Genomic DNA, 27,210 nt, shown 5'->3' with positions numbered 1-27,210 from the left:
GCCCAGACTGAGCTCCTGAGCTGAAGTGATCCCCCAACCTCAGCCTCCAAAGTGCTGGGATTACAGGTGTGAGGCACTGTGCCCCACCCAGTAGCCTATCCCTTAAGGTAACCTTCTGGTTATAAGTGGGATGAGACCTTTTCACTGGGTGCCTCATCGAATTAACACCTGTCTACTGAGTGCTGATCTAGGCTCTGCAGCACTCTCACTGAGCTAAGAGCCATCCAGGGGAGTGAACCAACTGGATTTCTGTTGAAATTCCTTCCATTTCTTCATGCTGTATTCTTCTTTGTAATTTAAAATTTTCTCACCCAACCAGAGAAGATTTTCAGAGTGGAAAATTCCAATGGAATGAAACCCTTCCGCCCAGATTTATTCTTGGAAACAGCAGAGGAAAAAGAGCTAGAAGTGAGTATACCTTCCCATATTCGTTTCCTTGGCCTGCTATAAAAATTACCATAAATGTAATGGATTAAAACAACAAAAATTTATTCACTTACAGTTCTGGAGGCTAGAAGTCCGAAATCAAGTGCTCAGCAAGGCCACACTTCCTGCAGAAGAGCTAAGGGGCTAATCCATTCTGTACTTCTTCCAGAAGCTTCTGATGGCTATTAACATTTCTTATCTTACGGCCACACAATTCAATCTCTGCCTCTTGGTCACAGCTTCTCTTCTGTCTATTCTCCCTCTATCTCCTTTCTATTAGGACCCATGTGATTGCATTTGGGTCCACTCAGAAAATACAGAATAATCACCTCATCTCAATAATTTTAACTTAATTATATCTGCAAAGGCTTTTTTTCCAAATAAAGTAGCATTCATAGGATCCAGGGATTAGGATGCAGCATGTCTTTGGGAGCCAGCCTCAGCCTACCACATTCCCCATGCCCTTCCACCACTCCCCAACTCAGGAATGATCTGGCTTCTAAAGCACACATCTCATTCTCTAATGTTTTTGTTTGTTTTTGTTTTTGTTTTTGTTTTTGAGATGGAGTCTTGCTCTGTCTCCCAAGCTGGAGTGCAGTGGCAGGATCTTGGCTTACTGCAACCCTGGCCTCCCGGCTTCAAGCAATTCTTCTGCCTCAGCCTCCCAAGTAGCTGGGACTACAGGCACCTGCCATCATGCCCCGCTAATTTTTGTATTTTTAGTAGAGATGGGGTTTCACCATGTTGGCCAGGCTGGTCTCAAACTCCTGACCTCAAGCAATCCCACCTGCCTTGGCCTCCCAAAGCACTGGGATTACGTAATAGGTGTGAGCCATTGCGCCTGACCTCATTCTCTATTTTTAAATTGATACATAATATTTGTACATATTTGTGGGGTACATGTGATATTTTGTCATATGCACAGAATGTGTAATGATCAAGTCATGTATTTAGGGGATCCATCACCTTAAGTAGTTATCATTTGTATGTGTTGGGAACATTTCAAGTCCTCTCTTCTAGTTGTTTTGAAATATACAATACATTGTTGTTAACTGTAGTCACCCTACTCTGCTATCAAGCATTATAACTTATTCCTTCTAACTATATGTTTGTACCCATTAACCTACCTCTCTTCACTCATCTCCTCTCCTACTTACACCCTTCCCAGCCTCTGGCTATCGTTATTCTCTCCACCTCCATGAGATCAACTTTCTTAGCCCCTGCTTGAGTGAGAACATGTGATATTTGTCTTTCTGTGCCTTTCATTTTACATAGTGACCTCCAGTTCCATATGTGTTGCTGCAAATGACATGATTTCATTATTTTTATGGCTAAATAGTGTTCTATTGTGTACACAGCTCGCATTTTCTTTTTCCATTCATCCATTGATGGACACTTAAGTTGATTCTGTATCTTTGCTATTGTGAATAGTGTTGCAATAAATGTGAGTGTGCAGGCATCCTTTGATACACTGATTTCTCTTCCTTTGGATAAATACCCAGCAGGGGGATTGGTGGATCATATGGGTGTTCTATTTTTGGTGTTTTGAGAAATCTCTATCCTATTTTCCATAGTACCCATACTAATTTACATTCCCATCAAATCAACAGTGTGTAAGGGTTCCCTTTTCTCTGCGTCCTTGCCAGCATCTGTTATTATTTGGCTTTTTAGTAATAACCATTCTAACTGGGGTAAGATGGTAGCTCATTGTGGTTTTGACTTGCATTTCCCTGATGATTAGTGATGTTGAGCATTTTTTTGTATTCCTGGTAGTCATTTATAAATCTTCTTTACAGAAATGTTTATTCATGAGTTCTGCCCACTTTTTAATGGAATTTTTTTTAACTGCTGAGTTGTTTGAGTTCCTTGTATATTTTGGAATATCACCCTTGTCAGATTGTTTGCAAATACTTTCTCCCATTCAACACGTTGTTTCTTCACTCTGTTGTTTCCCTTGCTGTGCAGAAGCCTTTTAGTCTAATATAGTCCTATTTGTCTATTTTTGGTTTGGTTGCCTGTGCTTTTGAGGTCTTAGCCATAAAGTCTTTGCCTAAACCAATGTCCTAAAGTCTTTTCTCTATGTTTTCTTCTAATAGTTTCATAGTTTCAGGTCCTCTGTTTAAGTCTTAAATCTATCTTAAGTTGATTTTTGTATATGGGAAGAGATGTGATGTCCTTTCCCCATTGTATGTTCTTGGAGCCGTTGTTGAAAATCAGTTGGCTGTAAATGTGTGGATTTATTTCTGGGTTCTCTATTCTGTTCCATTGTTTATGTGTCTGTTCCTATGCCAGTAACATGTTGTTTTGGTTACTGTAACTTTATAGAACATTTTGAAATCAGGTAATGTTATGCCTCCAGCTTTGTTCTTTTTGCTTGAGATTGCTTTGGCTATTTGCGCTCTTTTTTGGTTCCATATGGATTTTAGGATTGTTTTTTCAATTTCTGTGAGAAAATGACCGTGGTATTTTGATAGGATTACATTGAATCTATAGGTTGCTTTGGGCAGTATAATCATTTTAGTGATGTTAATTCTTCCAACCCATGAGCATAGGATATCTTTCCATTTATTTTTGTCCTCTTCAGTTTCATCAGTGTTTGTAGTTTTGCTTGTAGAGGTCTTTTACCTTCTTTGTTAAATTTATTTCTAGGTGGGTTTTTTTGTTTTTTGGGTTTTTTTTTTTTTTTTGTAGCTATTGTAAATGGGATTGTCTTCTTGATTTCTTTCCTGCTGAGTTTATTATTGGTGGCATATAAAAACACTACTGATTTTTGTATGTTAATTTTTTAAATTTTTTTTTTTGAGACAGTCTCACTCTGCTGCCCAGGCTGGAGTGCAGTGATCTCAGCTCACTGCAACCTCCGCTTCCCAGGTTCAAGCAACCTGCCTCAGCCTCCCAAGTAGCAGGGATTACAGGCACCTGCCACCAAGCCCAGCTAATTTTTTTTTTCATATTTTAGTAGAGACGGGGTTTCACCATGTTGTCCAGGCTTGTCTTGAACTCCTGAGCTCAGGCAATCCGCCCTCCTTGGCCTCCCAAAGTGCTAGGATTACAAGGGTGAACCACCGCACCCGGCCTGTATGTTAATTTTATAATCCTCTGACTGTACTGAATTTATCATATCTAAGAGCTTTTTTGTGAAGTCTTTAGGTTTTCTAGATGTAAGATCATATCATCTGCAAAGAGGGACAATTTGACTCCTGTTTTCCGATTTGGATGCCTTTTCTTTTTCTTGCCTAATTGCTCTGGTTAGTACTTTCAGTACTATGTTGAATAGGAGAGGTGAAAGTGGGCATCCTTGTCTAGTTCCAGTTCTTAGGGGGAAAGCTTTCAGCTTTTCCTCATTCTGTGTGATACTTACAGGTTTGTAATATGTGGCTTTTATTATTATGTGGGTGTGTGATATATAGCTGGCCTTTATTATGTTGAGATATGTTCCTTTTATGTCTAGCTTTTTGAGAGTTTTTATCATGAAGGGATCTTGAATATTATCAAATGCTTTTTCTGCACCGATTGAGATGATCACATGGCTTTTTTTCTTCATTCTGTTGATGTATCATGTTTATTGATATGCATATATTAAATCATCTTTGCTTCCTGGGGATAAATCCCACTTGATCATGGCATATTATCTTTTTGATGTGCTGTTAGATTCAGTTTGGTAGTTTTTTTTTTTTTTTTTTTTGGGATTTTTGCATCTATGTTCATCAGGGATATTGACCCACAGTTTTCCTTTTTTGTTGTATCCTTATCTGGTTTTGGTATGAGGGTAATGCTGGCCTTGTAGAATGAGGGAGAATTCCCTATTCTTCAATTTTTTTGAATAGTTTGAAGATAATTAGTGTTAGTTCTTCTTTGGTAGTTTGGCATAATTCAGCAGTAAAGTCATCCAGTTCTGGACTTTTCTTTGTTGGGAGACTTTTTATTAGTGATTAGGTCTCATTACTCATTGTTGGTCTGTTCATGTATTCTATGGTATTCTATTTTTTTCTGGTTCAATCTATGTAGATTGCATTTATCCAAGAATTTCTCCACTTCCTCTATATTTTTCAGTTTGCTGGTATATAGTTGATCATAATAGTCTCTGATAATCTTTCATGTTTTTGTGCAACTAGTTTTTATGTCTTTTTCTAATTTCTGATTGTGTTTATTTGGATCTTTTCTCATTTTTTTCTTGGTTAGTCTAGCTAATGGTTTATTGACTTTATCTTTTTGTAAAAACACTTTTGGTTTCAATGATCCTTTGTATTATTTTTTCAACCTCTATTTTCTCTAGTTCTACTCCGACCTTTATTATTTCTTTCCCTCTACTAACTTTGGGTTTGGTTTGTTCTTGCTTTTCTAATTCCTTTAGGTGCCTTGTTAGATTTGAAATTTTTCTATTTTTTTGATGCAGGCATTTATTGCTATAAACTTCTCTCTTAGCAGTACTTTTGCTGTATCCCATAGGTTGCGGTATGCTGTGTTTAAATTTTCATTTGTTTTAATTTTTTTAAACTTCTCCTAATTCCTTTATTGACTCAATGGTCATTCAGAAGCATGTTGTTTAATTTTTATGTATTTGTGTAGTTTCCAAAGTTCCTCCTGGTATTGAGTTCTACTTTTATTCCCTTGTGGCCTGAGAACATATTTGATATAACTCTGGTTCTTTATAAATATGTTGAGACTTGTTTTGTGTCATAACATACGGTCTATCCCGGAGAATGTTCCATGTGCTGAACACAGGAATGTTTATTGTTTAGCTATTGAATGAAATGTTCTGTAAATGTTAGGTTCACTTGTTCTAATGTGCAGTTTAAATCCAATGTTTGTTTGTTAATTTTCTGTCTTTATGATCTGCTTAATGCTGAGAGTGGAGTGTTGAAGTCGCCAGCTATTATTAGTTTGGAATCTACTTCTTCATTTAGATCTAATAATATTTGCTTTAAATGTCTGTATGCTTCAAAGTTGGGTGTGCATATGTTTAGAATTGCTATATCCTCTTGCTGAATTGAGTCCTTTATCATTATATAATGACCTTTGTCTCTTTTGACAGATTTTTACTTAAAGTCTGTTTTATCTAATATAAGTATAGCTACTCTTGCTTGCTTTTGGTTTCCATTTTCAGGGAATATCTTTCCATCCCTTTACTTTCAGTCTACATGTTTCTTTACAGACAAGATGAGTTTCTTGTAGGCAGCCTATAGTTGGGTCATTTTAAAAAATCCATTCAACCAGTCTATATCTTTTAGGTGAAAATTTTGATCCATTTACATTCAAGGTTATTATTATGTAAGGGCTTATTCCTTTCATTTGATTAATTGATTTCTGGTTGTTTTATACATCCTTTGTTCCCTTCTTTCCCTTGTTTATCATTATGGTTTCTCATTTGCTGTAGTGGTAACATTTGAGGCCCTTCTCTTCCCTCTTTGTGTGATTGCTTTACTAGTGGGTTTCATACTTTCATGTGTTTTCATGGTGGTAGATGTCATCCTTTCACTTTCAGGCATAGGACGCCCGAAGTATTTCTTGTAAGGGAGGTCTAGTGGTGATAAATTTTTCTAGCTTTCACTTGTCTGGGACAGCCTTTATTTCTTCTTCATTTATGAAGCATAAGTTTGCTGGATATAGTATCCTTGACTGGAATTTGGTTTTTCTTTCAACACTTTGACTACATCATCCCTTCTCTCCTGGCCTGTAAGGTTTCTGCTGAAAAATTCACTGTTAATCTGATGGGGGTTTCCTTATGAGTAACCAGACGCTTTTTTTCTTGCTGTTTTTATAATTTTCTCTTTAACTTTTGACAATTTGACTATAATGTGCCATGCAGAAGATCTTTTTTAATTATATCTATTTGGGGATCTCTGAGTTTCCTGTATCTGAATGTCTAAATCTCTTGCTATTATTTTGTTAAATGGGTTTTGTATTCCTTTTATTTTCTCTTCACCTTTTGGAACACAAAAAATTTTAAATATTTAGCCACTTTATGGTGTCTCATACATCATGTAGGCTTTGCTCATTCTTTTTTGTTATTTTGTCTTTATTTTTGTCTTACTGAATTATTTCAAAAGACCTGTCTTCAAGTTCTGAAATTCTTCTGCTTGATCTAGCATATTGTTGAAGCTTTCTAATGTATTTTGTATTTTATTGAATGAATTCTTCAGTTTCAGAGTTTGTTTTATTCTTTTTTATGTTATCTATTTCTTTGGCAAATGTCTCATTCATATCCTGAGGTTTTTTTTTTAATTTCTTTGTATTATTTTTCTTTATTCTCCTGTATCTCACTGAGCTCCTTTAATATTATTTTTAATTATTTTTCCAGAATTTTATTCATTTCCTTTTCATTGGAAATTGTTACTGCAGAACTACTGTGTTTCTTTGGAGGTGTCATATTTCCTTGCTTTTTCATACTTCTTGTGTCTTTATGTTGATATCTGTGCATCTGGTGTAACAATTACTTCTTCCAAATTTTAACATTTGCTTTCATAGGGGAAGACTTTTTTCCTGAAGATGTGTCTATAGTACTGGTTGGGTGAGGCACTTTGGCTTTGATTCTGGGTGCATGCATTAGTGTAGTCTCCACATAATTTACTCATCTGTGAGCAGTGTCAATGGGTCTGTTATTTCCCTAGTGGGTTAGGATGTCATTGTTAGGGGAGGCAGTGGTGACATATTGTTGAAGACTGGAATGCCAGGTGGACTGGTCCTCAGGGCCCATTGGAGGCACTGGTGCCAGCATAAGCTGTCCTTGGGCCCCAGGACAGCTTATGCTGGTACCAATGTTAGTGGGTCTAGGCAGATCAATTATTTGGCCTCCAAGTAACTTCCTCAGGTGCCAGCAGTAGCAGCAGTGGCCTAGGCTGGTGGGTGGATTCCTGGGTTCCTGGGCAGCAGGCATGGCATGAGTAATGGAAGTAGCCATGATAGGACAAGCTTCTGGTTCTCAAGCAGTCTGCACTGGTGTTGGTAGTGGCTGTGACAGGCTGGGCAGGCCAGTCTGCAGGTCCACAAGTGGTATATGCTGGTGGGTACCAGCTGTGGTGGTAGTAGCAGGTTATGTGGGCCCCAGAAGGTGTACTCAGGTGCCAACAGTGGTGGACTGGGCTAGGAGATCTCTAGGGCCCCTGCATGGTATGCTGAAGCACTGGGAGGGTGCAAGTGAGCCAGGTGAACCTGTCCTCAGACCTGTCTTCAGACGCCACCCCGTGGTGTGTACAGGCACTGGCTTCAGTAGGCAGGGGTCCTTCTCAATTTTTATAAGCTCAATGAACAAGGTGTGCATGTGTAATACTTACTAGACTTATAAATACCATCTAATGATTTAAAAGGAAATATGCCAACTTCTAGAAAGAATAGAGAAATGTACTTTCACTCATTTTATCCTTCCTCTGAAGGAAATGGAGCAAAAGCTCTTTACATTTGCTTTTTAAATAGTCCCTCAAAAAGGCCTTGAAGCCCTGTGAAAATTTTCTAATTATTTTTCTTTTTAGCATTTTACCCGAGCCTTAATAATCCAAGAAGATAGCGAGTAAAGTATTTTAAGATATTTATTTTTAAATAAAAACATATTTTCTTCCTTGTGGGATAAAAATAGAAACATTTTCCTTCCATTTACAAAGACACTGCCAGATGAGTTTTATGGCCAGACTCTGCACGGCATGAGTGGGCCATTTTTACCTCTCCCCTTCCCTTTCTTTTTCAATAGTAATAGTATGTTGAAATACAACTTTCTGAAATACAGCTGCTCCTAGCCTCATTCCTTTCTTTCTTCATTCCTTTCTTTCCTCCTGCTTTTCTGAATTCCAGGATTCCTCCACACAATCAGCATATCCTTTCTCAAGCCCTTTTTTTCTAATCTGAGTGTATCCAAATATTTAAAACCTTATTCGCTAAAACAGCATCGTCTTTAATTCATTTGTGTAGTTGGACAGTTCTGGAATTAGAAATGAGGAATAAAATTTCATGTCAAGTAGCTGATGCCAATAGAATACAGAGTCGAAACTAGATCACTCAGCAATGCCCAGAAACACCCGGTATAGTCATCCCTCTGTCCACAGGGAATTGGTCCCAGGAACCCCTGTGGATACCAAAATCCACAGCAGCGTAAGGATCTGATATAAAATGGCATATTATTTGCATATAACCTACATAAATTATCCTATGTACTTTAAATTATCTCGATTGCTTATAATCCCTAATATGATGTAAATACTATGTAAATGTCTGTGGTACTGTATTGTTTAGGGAATAATGACAAGAAAAAAAAAGGTCAGTACATGTTCAATACAGACACAACCATCCTGTTTTTTACAAATATTTTCCATCCCCATTGGTTGAATCCCGAATGCAGACTCCATGGAGACAGGGCTGACAGTACTTCACTCTGTGGCACTGGATCGGCCCAGTTGTTTGTTGTTTCTGCTTATACTGCTCTAAGGGAGTCAGCAGATGACTTACCAAGGCAGGAGCATCATCTAGTGGTGAATATTGGCAACCACAGGCTATACCGCGGCTCTAGTTCCTTCCCAGGGAATTGTTCAGGCAAAGTACAGGGACAGGGATTGCATCTAGTGTCACTTACGATCTTGTTTTTAGACAGACTGAAAAACAAACTTTATTTAAGACAAATGGTCTTCACCACACATTTTGATACAAACAAAAAAAGCTGCAAACAGGTGGTAGCAGATAAGATGAGGTTTCCACGGGCTTCCTCCTGTCTCCCTACCTCTTCCTCCATACCTCCTTTTCTCCATGTCACTTCTCTACTGCAGCTGTGCATTATAATCACCTGAAGAGCTTAAAAATCTACGACTGCCCTTTGCCCATACAATATTTGGGACATACTTATACTAATGAATTATTCATCATTTGTCTGAAATCCAAATTTAACTTGATGTCCTTTACTTTTACTTGCTAAATCTGGAAACCCTAGTAAGACCACTTCAAAATATATTAAATCAGAATGACTTAGGGTGGGGCTTAGGCATAAGAAATTGTGCAAATGTTCCCCAGGTGATACTATTGTTTGCTATAAGTTAGAACCATGGACAGTAGGGCTTTTATTCTCATTTGGAGCCATTTGCCTCATACTCACTGAGCCTTTGTTCCCCCACCAAACTGAGGGTTGGGCTGATATTTCTCGTGGCCCAGTAACAAGATGTAGATGAACTGAGGAGGAAGAGAGTTTTTATTTCTGTAACCAGTTACAGGGAGAAGGCCTGGAAATTATCACCAGACCAACTGAAAATTACAGTTTTTTTCCGAGCTTCTATACCTTCTATATGTCTACATGTAAGTATGCATTCATTTAAAGACATACGTGATTAAGTTCTTTTAATCTATAACTAAGGTCTGAGTCCTGAAGACCTTCTTCTAGAGCCTCAGTAAGTTTACTTAATCTAAATCATCCAGGTGCTGGGATGATTACCCTTATCTTGTCTCCTGCTAAATCACAGAGGTTTAGGGAGTTCCTTCAGACCCCCAATAAACTTCTCTGTGGAGGTCTGGGGAGTTTCTTCACACCCCCAATAAAACTTGTTTAATCCTAAATGGGTCCTGTTAAGAATTCCTTCGTTATTTTGTCATGCTTTAAGGCCCAGGAAAGGCCTACGCAAAACTCTTGGTGGACTTTTGTTACATTCCAGCCTTTGTATAAGGGCACTGGCTTTTAATATTTAAGTTCACCATGCAGTCAGTACTGAAACAGTTGTTATAGAGGCCTGCCACACCTTCACTACGTTTTTCTTGCTCCAACGTAAATCTTGCAAGCTCTTGTAAATTCACTTAGTCTCCCCTATCAACCTGGCCTCATCTAAATTGGTATCACATTTTTCATTAATTTCACCCAAGGGAATAACTGGATAAGATAATGCAGGTGGTCATGCCTGAGACAGAAACCAGAGAGCTGGAGATCTCTAGTCCGCATTGACAGACTTGAAGATATTTTTAAACTATTCCTTCTCTTAATCACTCCCATCAATGGGAATAAGAATTCTCTCTTGATTTAGTTTACTATCCACTGAGCTAATTTGCCCATTTTTTTCTTCCAGGTGTACCTACTTGTAAAAAGCTGTTGGGAAGAAGATCCAGAAAAGAGACCAGATTTCAAAAAAATTGAGACTACACTTGCCAAGATATTTGGGTATTGCTGCAATGTTTACTTTTATTCACTAATTTCAGGGTTTTAAAAAAATTGTAGTTGACATTCAGTGGCACCTAAGAATGAGAATGTCTATTCCAGTGAAAAATTCCAGGTTGCAACCAACACCTGTTTCATAACATTAAAATGATATGGAGACTATCAGACCATTTTCCCAGGGAAATAATCACTTGAAAAGTTAAATAGTCAAGGTCAAAACTTATCTGATTAAAAAGCAAACTTTAGCTGATTATAAATTTGTCTGTTACAAATAGAGCTTCTGGGTCCTTCTGTGGGTAATTAGGATTTAGAAGTGTAGCGTGAGTTCTGAGAATCTGTAAAGCTCCTAGACAATTGTTAACGTCCGCATGTTCTTAGGATCTTAAAGTCTTATAATCTCCAGCTTTGGCCCTAGGTGCTTAAGACATGTCATGAATCAGAGCATAATTCAAGGTGGGGGAGAAAAGTACATAATTATCTGGTGAGATTAATTTCTAGATAACCCATGTTTTCAGTTAATACACTGCAGAATGAGAAAAATAACACTGAATTAAGAGTTAGGCAATCCAATTTCTAGACTAAAATCTGATAAGAGTTTGCTGTGGGGCATTAGACAAAACACTTAGCTTCACTGGGTATCACTTTTCTTGTTAGAAAATTTGGATTGAACAAGATGATTTTTATGATTTTTTTCAGGTCTTTCTGTAGTTCTCATTAGGTCAAAAGATTCAGATACGTAATGAGACTAAAAGTCTAGAGCTGGAGGAGATGAGGTGGAGTGAAGTTAATGAACATGTGGTCATTAATTAGTAGAACTAAGCTGTCAGTTGTGGGAATGGAGCAGGAAATAATAATTAATTAATTCTAGCCCCCCTTTTTTTCTCCTTTGCTGTCCTGTCCAGATGAGACTTTATGTGTGACTGATAAAATGTATGCTCATGAAGACACTGGGTCCTTGACACTCAGCCTTTAATGTATGTGGTGGTTCTCAAACTTGGCTGCAGCTTGGAATCACCTGAGGAACTTTAAAAATACTGATACTGGGGTTTTACCCTAGAGAGGCTGATGTCATTGGTCTGGGTACACGCTGGTGTCAGGATTTTTAATAGCTCCCAGGTGATTAAAATATGCAGTCAAAGGTGAGAAATGGTTTCAATTGCATCATTTCATCCTAGAGCAAGATTACCCAACTTCATCTCTTACACCTGTTCCCACATCCATTCTACCCAACTAGACTCTGTACTGGCAGTTTCAAGTAAAAATTCCCTGGGGAACTTGTTAAAAGATTCTGTTTCTTCATTCCAAGCCTAGCAATTTTCAGTCACATAGGTCTGGTGTAGGGCACAAAACTGTGCTGGATTTTTAACAAACATCTCTCCCTGTCCCAGGGGATGATGATGCAGGCCATCTTCTTCTGAGATCAGAGTGATTGTTATTGTTGTAATAGTAAAATGACTGTGATTTATTCAGCACCTTCAATTGTGCCTTAGATGTTATGAACGTTATCTCTGATCCTCACAATGCTAGAACTCAATGTGTCTTCTCCCCGACCTCTGCACCAAGGTTTGTCATACCACCCACTGTCACACAAAGCTGGCATCTCATCTAAGTCTCCTTGATCTGACAAAATAATCCAGAGTTAGGCTTCTGGTGTCAGGACCCTGGCTGTCTGTACTGAGGAGCTAATATGAGGCTTGGCTTGGCTTTTCTTAGTCCTTCTCCTACACTTTCATTTATCACTTCTAGACCAGCTTTTAAGAGATTTTCCTTTATTGCAAATTGTTTCTTTTACATTTTAGAAAATACAAATAAGCAAGCAAGAAAGTAAAACGTCACCTGTTTCCCAATAGGTGACCACCAGTCTTCAAAAAATAAAATTGAGATTATAATTTTTGCTATTTTATAAACTGACTTTTTCACTTAATAATACAGAGGGAGTGTCTTTCTATGTATTTGACAATACCAATTTGTATTTTATGATACAAATTAGAATGTTAATGTTCCATTGTCCTATCATATTTTAACTACATTTTTGTTATATATTTAGATTATTTTCAAATGTTTGCTCTTGTAAAGAATACTGTGACTTTTTTTGTTGTTAACTCTAAACACATTCATGATTGTTTCCTTAGGATAATTCTCAGAAACAGAGTTATAAGCTGATTGGTATATGCATTCTTAAAGCTTGTGACAGACTTTTACCAAATTGCTCTTCAGGAAGGTTTTGTCCTGTATGTATTTCCTCCTTCTACACTGATTACCATCATTTTTACATTTGTTTTCCCTTTTTTAATCTTATTTTTGTCCTGAGGTTAAGTTGGGTTTTTTGTTTGTTGGTTTGAGACAGAGTCTCACTCTGTCACCCAGGCTGGAGTGCAGTGGCATGATCTCGACTCACTGCAACCTCCACCTCCCAGCTTCAAGCAATTCTCCTGCCTCAGTCTCTGGAGTAGCTGGCACGATCTCGACTCACTGCAACCTCCACCTCCCAGGTTCAAGCAATTCTTCTGCCTCAGCCTCTGGAGTAGCGCCACTATGCCCAGGTTATATTTGTATTTCTAGTAGAGACAGGGTTTCACCATGTTGGTCAGGATGGTTTCAAACTCCTGACCTCAAGTGATCCTCTCACCTCGGACTCCCAAAGTTCTGGGATTACAGGCGTGAGCCACTGTGCCTGGACGAGGTTGAGTTTTTTGTTGTGTTTGTTGGCTTTTATTTTTCTTTAATTATCTGTTCATCATATTTGTCCATTGTTTTATTGGATGTTCACGTTTTCTTAATAATATATAAGAGCTCTTTATCTATTACTACCTACAGACTTTTTCATGACCAAAAAAATGAAAGCTATATGGATACCTTGATCCGACGTCTACAGCTATATTCTCGAAACCTGGAACATCTGGTAGAGGAAAGGACACAGCTATACAAGGCAGAGAGGGACAGGGCTGACAGACTTAACTTTATGTTGCTTCCAAGGTAAGGCAAGTCTTGCTGATGTGGGAGCTGAAATATTCAGCATATCCTTCTAGCATTGCTTTTCGTTGTGTCTATATAGGATTTGTTTCCTTTTATATATTCTTCAGTAGATTATTGGTTTTAAAATGCATGTATTTTGCTAAGCTTTGTTTCAGTTTGTACTCCACTAAGTAATGTCCTGAAGGTCACCTGTGAATGGCAGAGATGGGATTCTACCCAAGAGGCCCAAGCTGGAGTCCCTGATCTCCTTTAGCAACTCTGACCTCAAAATCTCAAACCTCTGAAAGTCAAATCACCTGCAAGAAAACTAGGAGGCGGATCACAGCTTGGGGGAAAGGAGTTGGAAGACACTTGGCAAATGGTGTCTCGTAACCTTGTGATAGAAGGGCAGAACCCATGAGCCCTCAGAGTCCCTGGAAACAGTAGGGAACCCTTCCTACTCGCTTCAAGGATGATAATTTCTATCAGAGCTCCATAAATGTTGGGTACATAATGCATAATTCCTTGCCTGGTCTTTAATGCTGAGTTGTGACAAAAACCATATCCTGGTTATCTGGCTGCCTTCCCAGGGTTTCATTGGCGGTGGTTTTAACCAGTAATGTCACTCAAGTGATTTGAATCAGCTGGCTCACCATTTCAGCTTTTTTCCTAGCCTTAGTTCAATATGCCACTTGGACCATTAGTTGGTAGATGTTTTTATTGGATTTCCAAAGATTATATCACACAAGCCTCTTCAGGAGCTACAATACATCATGGTTTCCACACAGCTCACTTTGGTTATTCATGTAAAAATTATATTTGCAAGATAAAACTAAAACATGCATGAGCAGTAACTAGAAGAATCAAAAAGAAATACGTGTAGCAGAGGGCAAATAAACTTAAGACTGCATGTAGGAACCAGATATCACTTAAACATTTATTTGAACAGTACCCCTTGGGGTAAATACATTAAAATAGAAGTTTCTTCTTTTTTAATTATTTTTATTTTTATTTTATTTTATTTTATTTTTTGAGGTGGAGTTTTGCTCTTGTTGCTCAGGCTGGAGTGCAATAGCATGACCTCAGCTCACTGCAACCTCTGCCTCCTGGGTTCAAATGATTCTCCTGCCTCAGCCTCCCAAGTAGCTGGGATTACAGGTGCCTGCCACCACACCCAGCTAATTTTTGCATTTTTAGTAGAGAGAGGGTTTCACCATGTTGGCCAGACTGGTCTCAAACTCCTGACTTCAGGTAATCCACACGCCTCTGCCTCCAAAAGTGCTGGGATTACAGGCGTGAGCTACCATGCCTGGCCAGAAGTTTTTTCTTATGGGAAGACTTTCTAAGAGATCCACTCTGTATACTAATTTTATCTATGTCAGCAACGACCTGTTATCAAAGCTCATCATGTTAAGTCCCAGCCCTTCCTTCATTTATTTACAACATGAGTTTCTCTCTCTGGAAAACACCCTATTTTCCAAGTGTAATAGTCTGTTCTCACCCTGCTATAAAGAACTGCCTGAAACTGGGTAATTCATGAAGAAAGCAGGTTTAATTGACTCACAGTTCCACAGGGTGTACAAGAAGCATGGCTGGGGAGGCCTCAGGAAATTTACAATCATGGTGGAAGAGTGAAAGGGAAGCAAGCACCTTCTTCACATGGCAGCAAGAGAGAGAGTGAGCAAAGGGCGAGGTGCCACACACATTCAAACAACTAGATCTCATGAGAACTCACTAACATAAGAACAGCAATGGGGAAATCTGCACACACGATCCCATCACCTCCCACCAGGTCCCTCCCTTAACGTTGGGGATTACAGTTCAACATGAGATTTGGGTGGGGACACGGAGCCAAACCATATCACCAAACTCATATGACTTTTCAGATATAAGCAGTACAATGAATTGCAAATATGGCAGAATATCCAATTTTGTCATTGCGTCTATGTAGCCTCCAAAATACTATGTACTTTATACAGGGCACATCAAGAACAACCACTCCAGATGTGTCCCTAGGAATCCAAGCCACAGCAAAGGAATGTTTTTCAAAGGTTCCAAGTTTTGTCATTGCACCAATTAAAAAGGTTTCTCCAGATGCTCTGGGGGTTCTCCAAATGAGTGTTAGAAATCTTTGTGGTTGATTGGTTGTTTTCTTTCTGGGACAGCCCACCTCCTTTGCTACAGTCAGCATACCTCCAAATCTTCCCCATCTCCCTGAATATCCAAGGCCTGGGTTATGCAGGGAGTATAGTGCAAAAAAAGACTGGTGGGTGCGACCGAAGCGTTCCTGAGTTCTAATCCTGGCTCTGTCTCTAATGGGCTGTGGGACCTTACGGAAATCATACTTTTTTAGAACTCAGCTTTCTCATCTGTAAAAATAAAAGATTCATTTTCAATGACTTCTGTGGAACCTCCCAGCTTCCAGTTTCTGATTCTAGTGGTTCCATACTCAGGGCCACTACAAAGTGATGCCAAGGACAGACAGGGAACATCCCACTTCATGTCAGCCTCCACTCCCTTTTCTCAATGAAGAGGTAACTTGGCACACCAAGTATGGAGTCCCTTCTGGTTTTCTTTCCTCAATCTTGAATCTGATATGTTGCTCCTCATTCACCAAAGATATTCTAAAAGTTGCTTTAATTTGACTTCTACAATTTTAGTGTAATTTATTTACATGATTAATTTTGCTTTTTAAATGACCCAAATCTGGTTCAAAATGTATCAAACTCTGGTTCTTTAAATGCATAGTAATTTTTCAGAGTAATATTATTTCATAGTAATAAATCATATTAATTTCATAATTATTTCATAGTAATATTAAGCAATGTCGTGTTACACATTCCAGGAAAGTAAAACTATCAATTTTGTTGGGAAATTCAGATCTGATACCTGTGGTGATTTAAGTAATACCACACTCTCCTCAGCCTCTGCATATAGAGCCATATCTGTAAGAAGTTGATTATCAATAGAGAAGCAAAAAGTGGGCAAGTGTGTATATATGAGAGTTTTTAGGCTATTAAAGTTCTCTGTTCATGTGTATTAGGGCTAATAATCAAACACTAAGTTAATGTTGAACCTGCTTATATTCATCTGTGTTCACAACATTTATTGTATGTGTATGTGTGTAATATATTCATGTATATGATGTAAACAACCTCTCTTTGTTTCCTATTCACTCAATTCACTGGAAGTCTCAAATTCTAGAATTTCTAGTAGACAATCACTACTACCTGAAAGATTTATGTGAAACAAGAAAAAAATTTGCTGAAGTTGAAGGCATTTTGTTTCCTTTGTTCATCTAGGCTAGTGGTAAAGTCTCTGAAAGAGAAAGGCTTTGTAGAGCCGGAACTATATGAGGAAGTTACAATCTACTTCAGTGACATTGTAGGTTTCACTACTATCTGCAAATACAGCACCCCCATGGAAGTGGTGGACATGCTTAATGACATCTATAAGAGTTTTGACCACATTGTTGATCATCATGATGTCTACAAGGTAACCACATCACCTAACAGGCTGAAACCATTAATTGTACAACCCGAGGTCATCAGAGCCTGAATTGGTTATTTCTGTTACTACTCTTGTCCTCTCTAGTTTCACATTTAGTGAATTGGTGGTTGAATCTGAGCTAAAGGTGAAGAGAAGTAGAATTAGAGGAGTGAGAAGTGAAAATTACCATTTAAGAAGCAGCACAAAAGGGCCGGGCGCGGTGGCTCAAGCCTGTAATCCCAGGACTTTGGGAGGCCGAGACGGGTGGATCACGAGGTCAGGAAATCGAGACCATCCTGGCTAACACAGTGAAACCCCGTCTCTACTAAAAAATACAAAAAACTAGCCGGGCGAGATGGCGGGCGCCTGTAGTCCCAGCTACTCGGGAGGCTGAGGCAGGAGAATGGCGTAAACCCGGGAGGCGGAGCTTGCAGTGAGCCGAGATCCGGCCACTGCACTCCAGCCTGGGCGACAGAGCCAGACTCCGTCTCAAAAAAAAAAAAAAAAAGCAGCACAAAAGGTACAACAGGAAGTTCAGCAGGAATGAATTTAAAGTACTAAATTTAGACAAAATGGCATACTCTTAAATCACCTCCAAAAGAATGGGCAGTGTTTAAGCTGACTGCAAATGAAGCAAAGACACTGGGGTTATAATAAATAGAAAATTGTACTACAAGAATGTGTACAATTACACATTACAAAATGTAATATTCTGTCAAATAGTATGTTGACATTTGCTAAAGGATTACTTTTCAGGTAACTAAGGGTGTTCCTCAAATTACATAAAACCATTCAGATTATTTATTTGAATATTTCTAGAACTGTCACCACATCTGGACAATTTATATACTTATGAAGTATTTTTAAATGGCTAAATTCCTTTATAGCTATTTTATCACCCATTAACTAGACTATAAAAACCCTGAAGAAATCAGCATAGAACTGATTGAATTGGCCCCAGAAAAAGTGTAAAGGGCTATGCTCATACTGTGTTCCCAAACCACTTTTTGTGTTTAATATGTGATTAATTACTTCTGTTTAATGTCTATGCTTTTCAAAGGGGCAGAGCCACTCATGAGAAACTGTTTCCACAGGTGGAAACCATTGGTGATGCCTACATGGTGGCTAGTGGTTTGCCTAAGAGAAATGGCAATCGGCATGCAATAGACATTGCCAAGATGGCCTTGGAAATCCTCAGCTTCATGGGGACCTTTGAGCTGGAGCATCTTCCTGGCCTCCCAATATGGATTCGCATTGGCGTTCACTCTGGTATGGAGTTGAGCATTTTAGCAAATTGGGAACTATGTACTGCTGGGCACCAACTAAATCAGAAAGGATAAAAGGTCTTCAAGTGTGATCGACTTCACGTTTACTCTTAATTCTTTTTGCCAAATGTGAGGTCCCACTATGCATCCTGAGATATTCAGACCCAGTTCCTAAAGAGCTCTAAGAACAAGACCTTTGAGGGCACCACTGACTGCTGAAATAACATGTACAAAAACAAGAAGCTTTGCACTCCTATTTAAATCACCATACCTATGATTTCATTTATCTCCTCCCCATTCCCTTTCTCCCCACCCCCAACTTCAATATATTTTCCCACTAAAATATTATAGTATCTTCAGTGGATCAGATTATCTACCAGGGAAAATAAAAAACAGCTGGTGAAATTTCTATACTATTTATGCCCCCTCCCCTCCCTGCCACTGCAGTAGTACAGAAAGTACATGAGTCGCTTTCAAAGACCATGAAAGTTACATAGCCTTGTTAAAAGAAAAGATTTATGCATATTAAATTTAATGTAGTTTGACTGAGCAAAGAACAATTTTCAAATCAGATGGCCCTTAGAACCAGAAGAGGTTCAGAGAGCTTCCATGGGCAAGGTGGGCAGGCAATGTTTATAGACAGAAAACAGAAGTGAGGGACAGAAGCAACTTGATTGGTCACAGCTCCGTGTTTCCCTGATTTGATCAAGGTCAGATCAGCTGACAGCCTGTGACTGGCTGAAGCTCAGCTACTGCGACTGGCTGAGACTCAGCTATCTGTAACATAAGTATACCCTAGTTAGGCTTTTAGTTTGTTTATGTATCAAGCTAGGTTGCAGTTTGTTTTGTAGGGACCCCTAAGAGGCAGCCTCAGGCCAAACTTAGTTTAATTCAACAGCCTTGAACGTCAAGATTTGAGAAGAGTTACAGGTGTTATAGAAAAACATAGTAAGAGGAACTCAGAAGTCATCTAGATGAATCTTTTGCAAAGCATTGCTTAAAACCCAGCTTTGCAGTTTCTGAGTTAATCTTTAACTTCTAAAACTGTTAACTCCTTGCACTCAGTCATTCTACGCAAATGCTTGACTGAATAACCCTTATTTCCTACCCAATACGCCACAGTGCATAGTCTAGCCTGGGCTTTTGTTCTGCTTGTTAGAACCTCCTTGTGCCACAGGCTTCCCCATCCAGCTGCATCTGCCTGGTCCATGAAATGCTTAAGGAAGGTTATGCCTTTGTCTTGTCTTCTGTCTTCCATTGTCATGGCACCAATCCCAGAAATGCCACCTTAAAATAAAAATAAAACAAACTTGAGCCATTGAAGTTTCAAGTCTACAGTGCCCTCCAGCAGTGTAAAATTCAGGGTTGTGCGGTTTGGCCTAGTAAGCAAGCAGTGGGGCTCATCTTCATCCTTCCCGAGAGCCTTCTATTCAAAATCACCTTTGCAATCTGGAACTCTGGATGCCTTCCTATTTGCTGCAAATATCGTTTTCTTTGCGAGAGCAAAATACTTTATGATCGCATGCACTGAATAATGATGCTTCATTGGATTCATCCATTTAAAGCGAAAGCCCCAGCTCACATTTCACATCCTCAGCCACTTGTCCATGACAGGAAGCATTCAGATTGTGACCATGCAGAGAGGCTTACCTGTCTTCACTCTACTCTGCAATTTCTATGGCCTCCACTTCCTGCTTTCTGTCCTTCATTTCAGGTCCCTGCGCTGCTGGAGTTGTGGGAATCAAGATGCCTCGTTATTGTCTATTTGGAGATACAGTCAACACAGCCTCTAGGATGGAATCCACTGGCCTCCGTAAGAAGGGAGATTGTTTTTCTCAGAGGACAAATATTCCGTCTTCCAGCAGAGGGCGACTGTGAGATAAAATGCACAATAAGTAGATACAAAGTGCCAGCGAGATGTACAATAATTCTTCACATTAGCTGAACACAAACCTGTGTCAATCCAGCTTTTGCTACATTTGCTTTTGTTGTTGTTTACTGATAATTACTTTATTCTTCCACTTTTGCTCAGTTTTAGACTGATTCTATATTTTTGGCTCATATACAATGAATCCGGGGATATTCTACTTAGAATAGTCATGGCATTTACCATAGAATCATGAACGTTAAAATAAAAATCAGTAGGCAAGGTAAGAACTATACACCCTGGTTCACATTCTTGTTTCCCTCTTATTTTGCTTTTTTGTTTTTGTTGTTTAGAGATAGGCTCTCATTCTGTCACTCAGGCTGGAGTGCAGTGACACGATCATAGCTCACCGTAAACTTGAACTCCTGGCCTCCTCCTCCCAAGTAACTGGGATTACAGGAACATACCAGCACATCCAGCTAATTTTTAATAGAGACTGGGTCTCACCATGTTGCCCAGGCTGGTCTCAAACTCCTGACCTCAAGCAATCCTTCCACCTTGGCCTCCCAAAGCATATTCGATTTTTCTGGAAATCGATTTTTGTGTATTTGTTTGAGATGGGGTCTCACTCTGTCGCCTAGGCTTTGGTGCCATGGCACAATCACAGCTCACTGCATCCTTGAACTCATCGGCTCTAGTGATCCTCCCACCTCAGCCTCCTGAGTAGCTGGGACTACAGGCATGCCACCATGCACGGCTAAATTTTTAAGTTTTTCTGTAGAGGTGTGGTCTCCCTATGTTGTCTAGGCTGGCCACAGACTCCTGGGCTCAAGGAAGTCTCCTGCCTTGGTCCCCCCAAAGTGTTGGAATTACAGACAAGAGCCATCATGCCCAACTGAAAATTGATTTTAGTAAAGAAAAATCTAAGATTTGTTATATACAAAGGTATATATTGCATTTGCTTGGATTGTGCTGCATGAAGTAGATGTTCAATAAATATTGATGACAGTGCTAGTAGTAGAAATATATAGAAGAGAGAAAAAAAGCATTGGTAGACATGGCTGGAGCTTACAAAACCACAGGAGGCAGAATGGTATTTTGGTAGTGTACTGACAATCTGATACTAGTTTGTCCTGGCAAATCATGCTGTCAAGGAAAAGGATATGGTTGGGGTCAGACACACTCGGGTTATGATTGAAATTATGTTAATCATTGTAAGTATAAGTTGGGGAGAAAGCTACCTGATCCTTCTAGCCCTCAGAAAGATAAAGATATAAATTGAAAATGGAATACCAACCTTGCCAGGAGGGTTTCTGAAACATTTGGGATGATGTCAAGTTAAGCGTTTAGCAATCATGGTACATGGTAGGTATACAATTTGGGATTGTCATTATTCCTACTGTTGTTATTGTTCGTGGTATTGCTATTAGGCCCCTATATTGGGAAAGGTGGTACACATCAATGGACTTGTGAATGGGCGTGCCCTCACCACTTCTTTTGTCAAAGGATAACAATGTTCCAGAAGAAGGAAATTGGAGAAAATCAAGACCCCACGACTCTCCCGAATCTTCACCTTGCCCACAAGTCTTTAGCTATTTACTGGAACTTTTCCACAGGCACCCAAAGCCAAACTCCAACACCCAAGCTTGGCACTACCAGTCAAATCTAAAACAAGGTCCCTCAGGCTACTACTCTGAGCTGGAATGCGAATCTATGGAGCAAAACCTTGGGATCACCATCACTCAGGGCCCTGAAAACTGATGCCAGGCCTTCTTTCTTCCCATGTGAAATTATATTTCTTGTGTGAGGCCATACTTGCATTGCTATAAAGAAAAACCTGAGACTGGGTTATTTATAAGAATAGAGGTTTAATTGGCTTATGGTTCTGCAGGCTGTACAGTACGAATAGTGCCTGCATCTGCTTCTGAGGAGGCCTCAGGAAGCTTTCACTCTTGGCAGAAGGCAAAGCCGGAGCAGGCACTTCATAGGGAGAAAGCAAGAGCAAGAGAGAGAGTGGCAGGGGGCGGGTGCCACACACTTTTAAATGACCAGATCTTGTGACAACTCACTATCGCAAAGACAGCACCAAGTCATGAGGGATCCACCCCTGTGACCCAGACACCTGGTGGGGGGGCAGAGCTCCAGCACTGGGGATTAAAATTCAACATGAGGTTAGGGTGGGGACAAATATCCAAACTATACCATTTCTTAGCTCTCTGATGTTATTTTTAAGTGTTCTTTCATTAAAATAGCCACAATTGTTTCTTCTTGATTTAGGATTCTTATCTCAGGTGTTGTTGATATCCTGAATCAATGGAAAACAAATAGGCCATGTAATGGCTGATATTTTTATTGATCTATTTTGCATTTCCAGCTTTGAGAATTCACGTGAGTGGCTCCACCATAGCCATTCTGAAGAGAACTGAGTGCCAGTTCCTGTATGAAGTGAGAGGAGAAACGTACTTAAAGGTAAGGAGTCCACAGAGACAATACATGGAAAAAGCTCTCAGACACGCTTGGGCCACCTCCTTTGAGCCTTGGCCAGGAAAGTTGAGGAGCATGCTCATCCTTTTCTGTACTCGTCACAGTGAGCACCCTCCATCCTCTGCAAGAGAAATGACCACCAAAAACTGTGAACTCAGAATTTTCCTTTACTCCAAAGAGCCCTTTTGACATTCTGAACTCTGCCACCATTTCCCCTGCCATATCCAGGTTTTGTCTGCAGTTCCCCCTCCAAACACAAGAGCTACATACTGTCTGGTCCAGGACTTATTTAATTTAAATCAAAACCCTCGTCCTCCCACTTACTTCCCTACTCTTACTACACAACGCTGCTATGATCTGAGGTCACCTCTCTTGCCAGTTGCTTTACTATTCCGAAGCTCTAGAATCACAAGGAGTGAATGACAAGGTGTGGCCCCATTCTCCTCCTCCTCCTCATCTGGAAGTTTGTTAAAATGCAGATGTCTGGACACTCCACCAGGCCTGCTATGCAAGATTCTCTGTGGGTGTAGATCAGGAATCTATATTTTTAACAAGATGATGTGTTTTTTAACAAGATGACCGCACTAATATTTGAGAATCACTACTCTAGCGTCTTCATGCAGTTCCTCACATTTAAAACAGCTGCCCTCCAAAGCCATCAGATGTCTCCAGTCGCTTCTCAGGCTGCTTTTCCAAAGTTATTACAATCTTTTCACAACTGGCAAAGCAACTATTAACTGTAAGTTACCTGCCTCCAGTAGCCATAGTGCTTCTGGCCTTTGTATTTTGATTGCAAACCTTGGAAAAGTCTCCTTTTATGTAAGTGTCCTAACATCATCACACTTGCTTTTTGAGTCCTCCATAGATACATTTTTTACAAAGAACATTTACCCCAAAATAGAACCGGTTTATGGATTACTATGGTCCAAACACAGCCAATGAACCACTATTTTTTTAAATGAGTTCAATAATATATAACCGTTATATATATATATCATTCATTTTTAAATTATTGATCTATATTACAGATATATATTATTACACTTTTGTTTTTAAATAATGGTTCACTGGCTGTGTTTGGACAGTATGTATTTTGTATCTCTTTTTCAAATACCAGCTTTAGCAAAACCAGAGTTTCCAGTATTCCAGTAAATTTCCATACATTCCGTAGCCTCCAGATGGACCCCACAAATGCCACTTAATGAGTTCTTAATTGTGGTGTACATGTGTTTGTAATAAGATAGGGAAACTGTAGCAAAAGTTTTGTGACAAAACTTTATTGAAAAAAAGGCTAGAAGGAAATATGGACAATGACAAGCAGTTGGATTTGTTGACGTAGCAGAATTGCAGATGAATTTTCTTCCTTTTTAAGTTAGAGTTCTTGTGATGTTGCTAGAGTGATATTTTAAAATGTCTTTTGGGGAAAAAAAAGAAAACTCTACTTTAAGAAAAGGATGTCTGCTGAATGAGAAACTTATTTTTAAAAAGGCACTTGGAAATAAAAATCTGTCTAGAGATAATGCAAATCGTAACAGGAATGTGTGATGTGCTTAAATATTGGCACTGATGAGAAATGCGGAAGTGAAACGTGTCATGGAAACAGATCACTATGGGAACAGTGGTCTACAGCTGAACTGACTCATTGGCCTCCGTGGTACCTAACTCTTTTGTCTTACCAGGGAAGGGGAAATGAGACTACCTACTGGCTGACCGGGATGAAGGACCAGAAATTCAACCTGCCAACCCCTCCTACTGTGTAAGCTTCTGGGTGTGGCAGGGACAGGGAGGAAATCAGAGATCTTGGCTTTGTAAGTTACGCTACTTAAAGCCAATTTAAGTTGGCAAGTGCCTTACAAGTGGCATATATTGCATAAGAAGGGACTATACATGAGAAGGTTTAGAAACCTCCCTTCTTAGACTGCAAGAAGGGAATTATCCTGAAAGCCTGCATTTTCCTGAGACCTCAATGACAAAAGAAAAGTATTTAGCCTTGGCTTCCCTGTCTGGAACATAGACTTTGCTTCCATGAATCAGATGTGTCGTCTCAGTATAAAACTACCTTTTTTTTTTTTTAAGCTCTGGATCCTTTATCCCAAGAAGGAGCTTCCACCTGGAAAAGAGGAGGAATGAACAGACTATTTAGAACTTGAGGAGATTTTGTTATTTCATGTGTTTCATTTTGTTTACTGGCTCTGTATTCATGATATTTTTAACTGTCAAAATTATGTTTTAAATGTCTTATCTCCATTAAAGTATACTTACAGTTTATGCAGAAAATATACTATATATTAGACAAGAACGAGTTAAAAGTTTCCTGAGTCTGGGTATGAGCTTCTACCTATTCTGCCCACTTTCCTAGACTGTACCAGTCATCATTTTGTCCCTGCTGAAAAACTGACTATATTGCCCTGCAATAAAGCAATGGCAAAGCTAGCATTGTGTTCCAGGCTTGCTCGGGGGAACAGAAGACACTTTAGAGTTCACCTCATGCGTGTCTGGTTCTCACAGGAGTGGAGCACACTGGGGGCAAAGAGGCTCTCTGCATTCCACTCCTGTCTTCATCTTTCTGTTGAGTTGCCTAATGAAAACAGGACCTGCCTCAGCCTCAAGACTGTGGTTCTGGGTCTTAACATGAAGTCTGTGTTCTCCGAGATGAGGAAGACAAAGTTTCAGGGTTAACTGACAGGTTTCAGTTCTCCTAAAGGTGACTCAAGTTGTCATCCAGTTGCCTATCAATACATGTTATTGCAACCAGATGGCCATTTCCTCGGCTTTTGCTATGGTTGAGAAACTGTCTTGCAGAGGCCTAGATGGCAGACCCAGAGAGATGGCAAGCTTCTAGAAAAGCCAAAACAAGCCAAATCTTCCCTGGGGCATGAGAAACCTAGCTCCTTACTTGGAGTGTCCCAAATCCATTCTAAACTCGTGGCCCCCTCCACCATTCTAAGCCTTCCCCAAACAAGACTCACACTGTGAAGTATGTGTGGGACAATGAGTTTTCAGGGTTGTGTGGCAGGGGCCGAGCATTCCTCCCTGCTTCTTTTCCCCTTCCTGCAGTGGCATATGTAAACCTAGATCGTCCCAACCATGCCTCCAAATTCCAGCAGCAGATCATTTCACTTTGAAATTGAAGTCTAATTTCCTAGCAGAGATAATAGTTTTTTAAGCTCATCAAAGGCGGGGATCATTTCGTATTCTTTGGATTTCCTGTGTCTAGCACAGAATAGGCATTCAAAGAGTAACTGAGGAACTGAACTGATTATTCTGGAGCTAAGGAATATTCTGTATGAATTGCTGAGAAGTTCTATTTTCTCTTCCCACCCTGTTTGCAGGGAGAATCAACAGCGTTTGCAAGCAGAATTTTCAGACATGATTGCCAACTCTTTACAGAAAAGACAGGCAGCAGGGATAAGAAGCCAAAAACCCAGACGAGTAGCCAGCTATAAAAAAGGCACTCTGGAATACTTGCAACTGAATACCACAGACAAGGAGAGCACCTATTTTTAAACCTAAATGAGGTGTAAGGACTCACGCAAATTAAAATACAGCTGCACGGAGGCAGCGACCTCAAGTGTCCTGAAAGCCTGCATTTTCCTGAGACCTCAATGAAGCAGAAATGTACTTAGGCTTGGCTGCCCTGTCTGGAACATGGACTTTTTGCATGAATCAGATGTGTGTTCTCAGTGAAATACTTACCTTCCACTCTGGAGCCTCATTCCAGCAGTTGTTCCAGGCAGCTTCCACCTGGAAAAGAAAAGAAATGAATAGACTATCTAGAACTTGAGAAGATTTTATTCTTATTTCATTTATTTTTTGTTTGTTTTTATTGTTTTTGTTTACTGGCTCTTTTTCCTTCTGTATTCATAAGATTTTTTAAATTGTCATAATTATATTTTAAATACCTTATCTTCATTAAAGTATATTTAACTCATAATTTTTGCAGAAAATATGCTCTATATTAGGAAAGAATAAAAGCTAAAGGTTTCCCAAGACTGTGTATGCGTTTCTACCTATTTTGCCCATTTTCCTGGAATACATCAGTCACATCATCTTGCACTTACTGAAAAACTGACTACATTCACTCACCTTGAAGTATGGCAAAGCTAGCATTGTTACTCAAGGGTGAGAACATTGAAGGTTAGTATCACCTGCTACACGTGAGGGAATTTCTGACCTTTAAACAGAGGTGTTGCTTCAGCTTGTCCAATTAACAATGTGGATGGCAGTGATCTAAGTATGGGACCAAGGCAAAAGTCAAGTTCCTGTACCGTACTTTTCTAACTATAAAGTAATCCATGTCTCCAAGCTCCTGATCTTTCATCAGTAAATTATGAATCTTAATACCCACTTCATTTTAGACTGTGCCACCCCCAAGCTGGCGTAACACCACTCACAGATAATTTCCTTAGACCCACAGTTTACGAGGGAAAAGGAGAAAATTGGAGATGGAAGTTTGATCTCCCCACCAGTCTGAGAATCTTCACAAGAAGCTCACTCTGGTCCTGTCTCATGAACCACTGTGAGTACCAGGTGGGCTGAAACACCAGGGGTGAACTGGGGACGAAAAGCGGAGGTGCTGATTGCTGAAACTGACATGCAGACCTTGC

The 27,210-nt window shown here is 39.6% G+C and overlaps 1 protein-coding gene across 1 annotated transcript in view; it reads left to right on the top strand.

Annotated features, from left to right (window-relative positions):
- GUCY2C (guanylate cyclase 2C) overlaps nucleotides 1–26,537 on the top strand; it is an 82,175-nt gene extending 55,638 nt beyond the window's left edge. The window contains exons 19-27 of the mRNA XM_025403755.1: nucleotides 320–408; nucleotides 10,455–10,546; nucleotides 13,361–13,519; nucleotides 16,801–16,993; nucleotides 18,082–18,256; nucleotides 19,967–20,065; nucleotides 22,494–22,588; nucleotides 24,283–24,359; nucleotides 25,936–26,537. Of these exons, the coding sequence (XP_025259540.1) occupies nucleotides 320–408; nucleotides 10,455–10,546; nucleotides 13,361–13,519; nucleotides 16,801–16,993; nucleotides 18,082–18,256; nucleotides 19,967–20,065; nucleotides 22,494–22,588; nucleotides 24,283–24,359; nucleotides 25,936–26,110 (1,154 nt within the window). The 3' untranslated portion in view covers nucleotides 26,111–26,537. The remainder of the gene's footprint in view (nucleotides 1–319; nucleotides 409–10,454; nucleotides 10,547–13,360; nucleotides 13,520–16,800; nucleotides 16,994–18,081; nucleotides 18,257–19,966; nucleotides 20,066–22,493; nucleotides 22,589–24,282; nucleotides 24,360–25,935) is intronic.
- The last annotated feature ends 673 nt before the right edge of the window (nucleotides 26,538–27,210 follow it).

Source organism: Theropithecus gelada, chromosome 11, assembly GCF_003255815.1.
Source record: "Theropithecus gelada isolate Dixy chromosome 11, Tgel_1.0, whole genome shotgun sequence".
NCBI lineage: Eukaryota > Metazoa > Chordata > Mammalia > Primates > Cercopithecidae > Theropithecus > Theropithecus gelada.
This window is presented reverse-complemented; position numbering and strand designations above follow the sequence as displayed.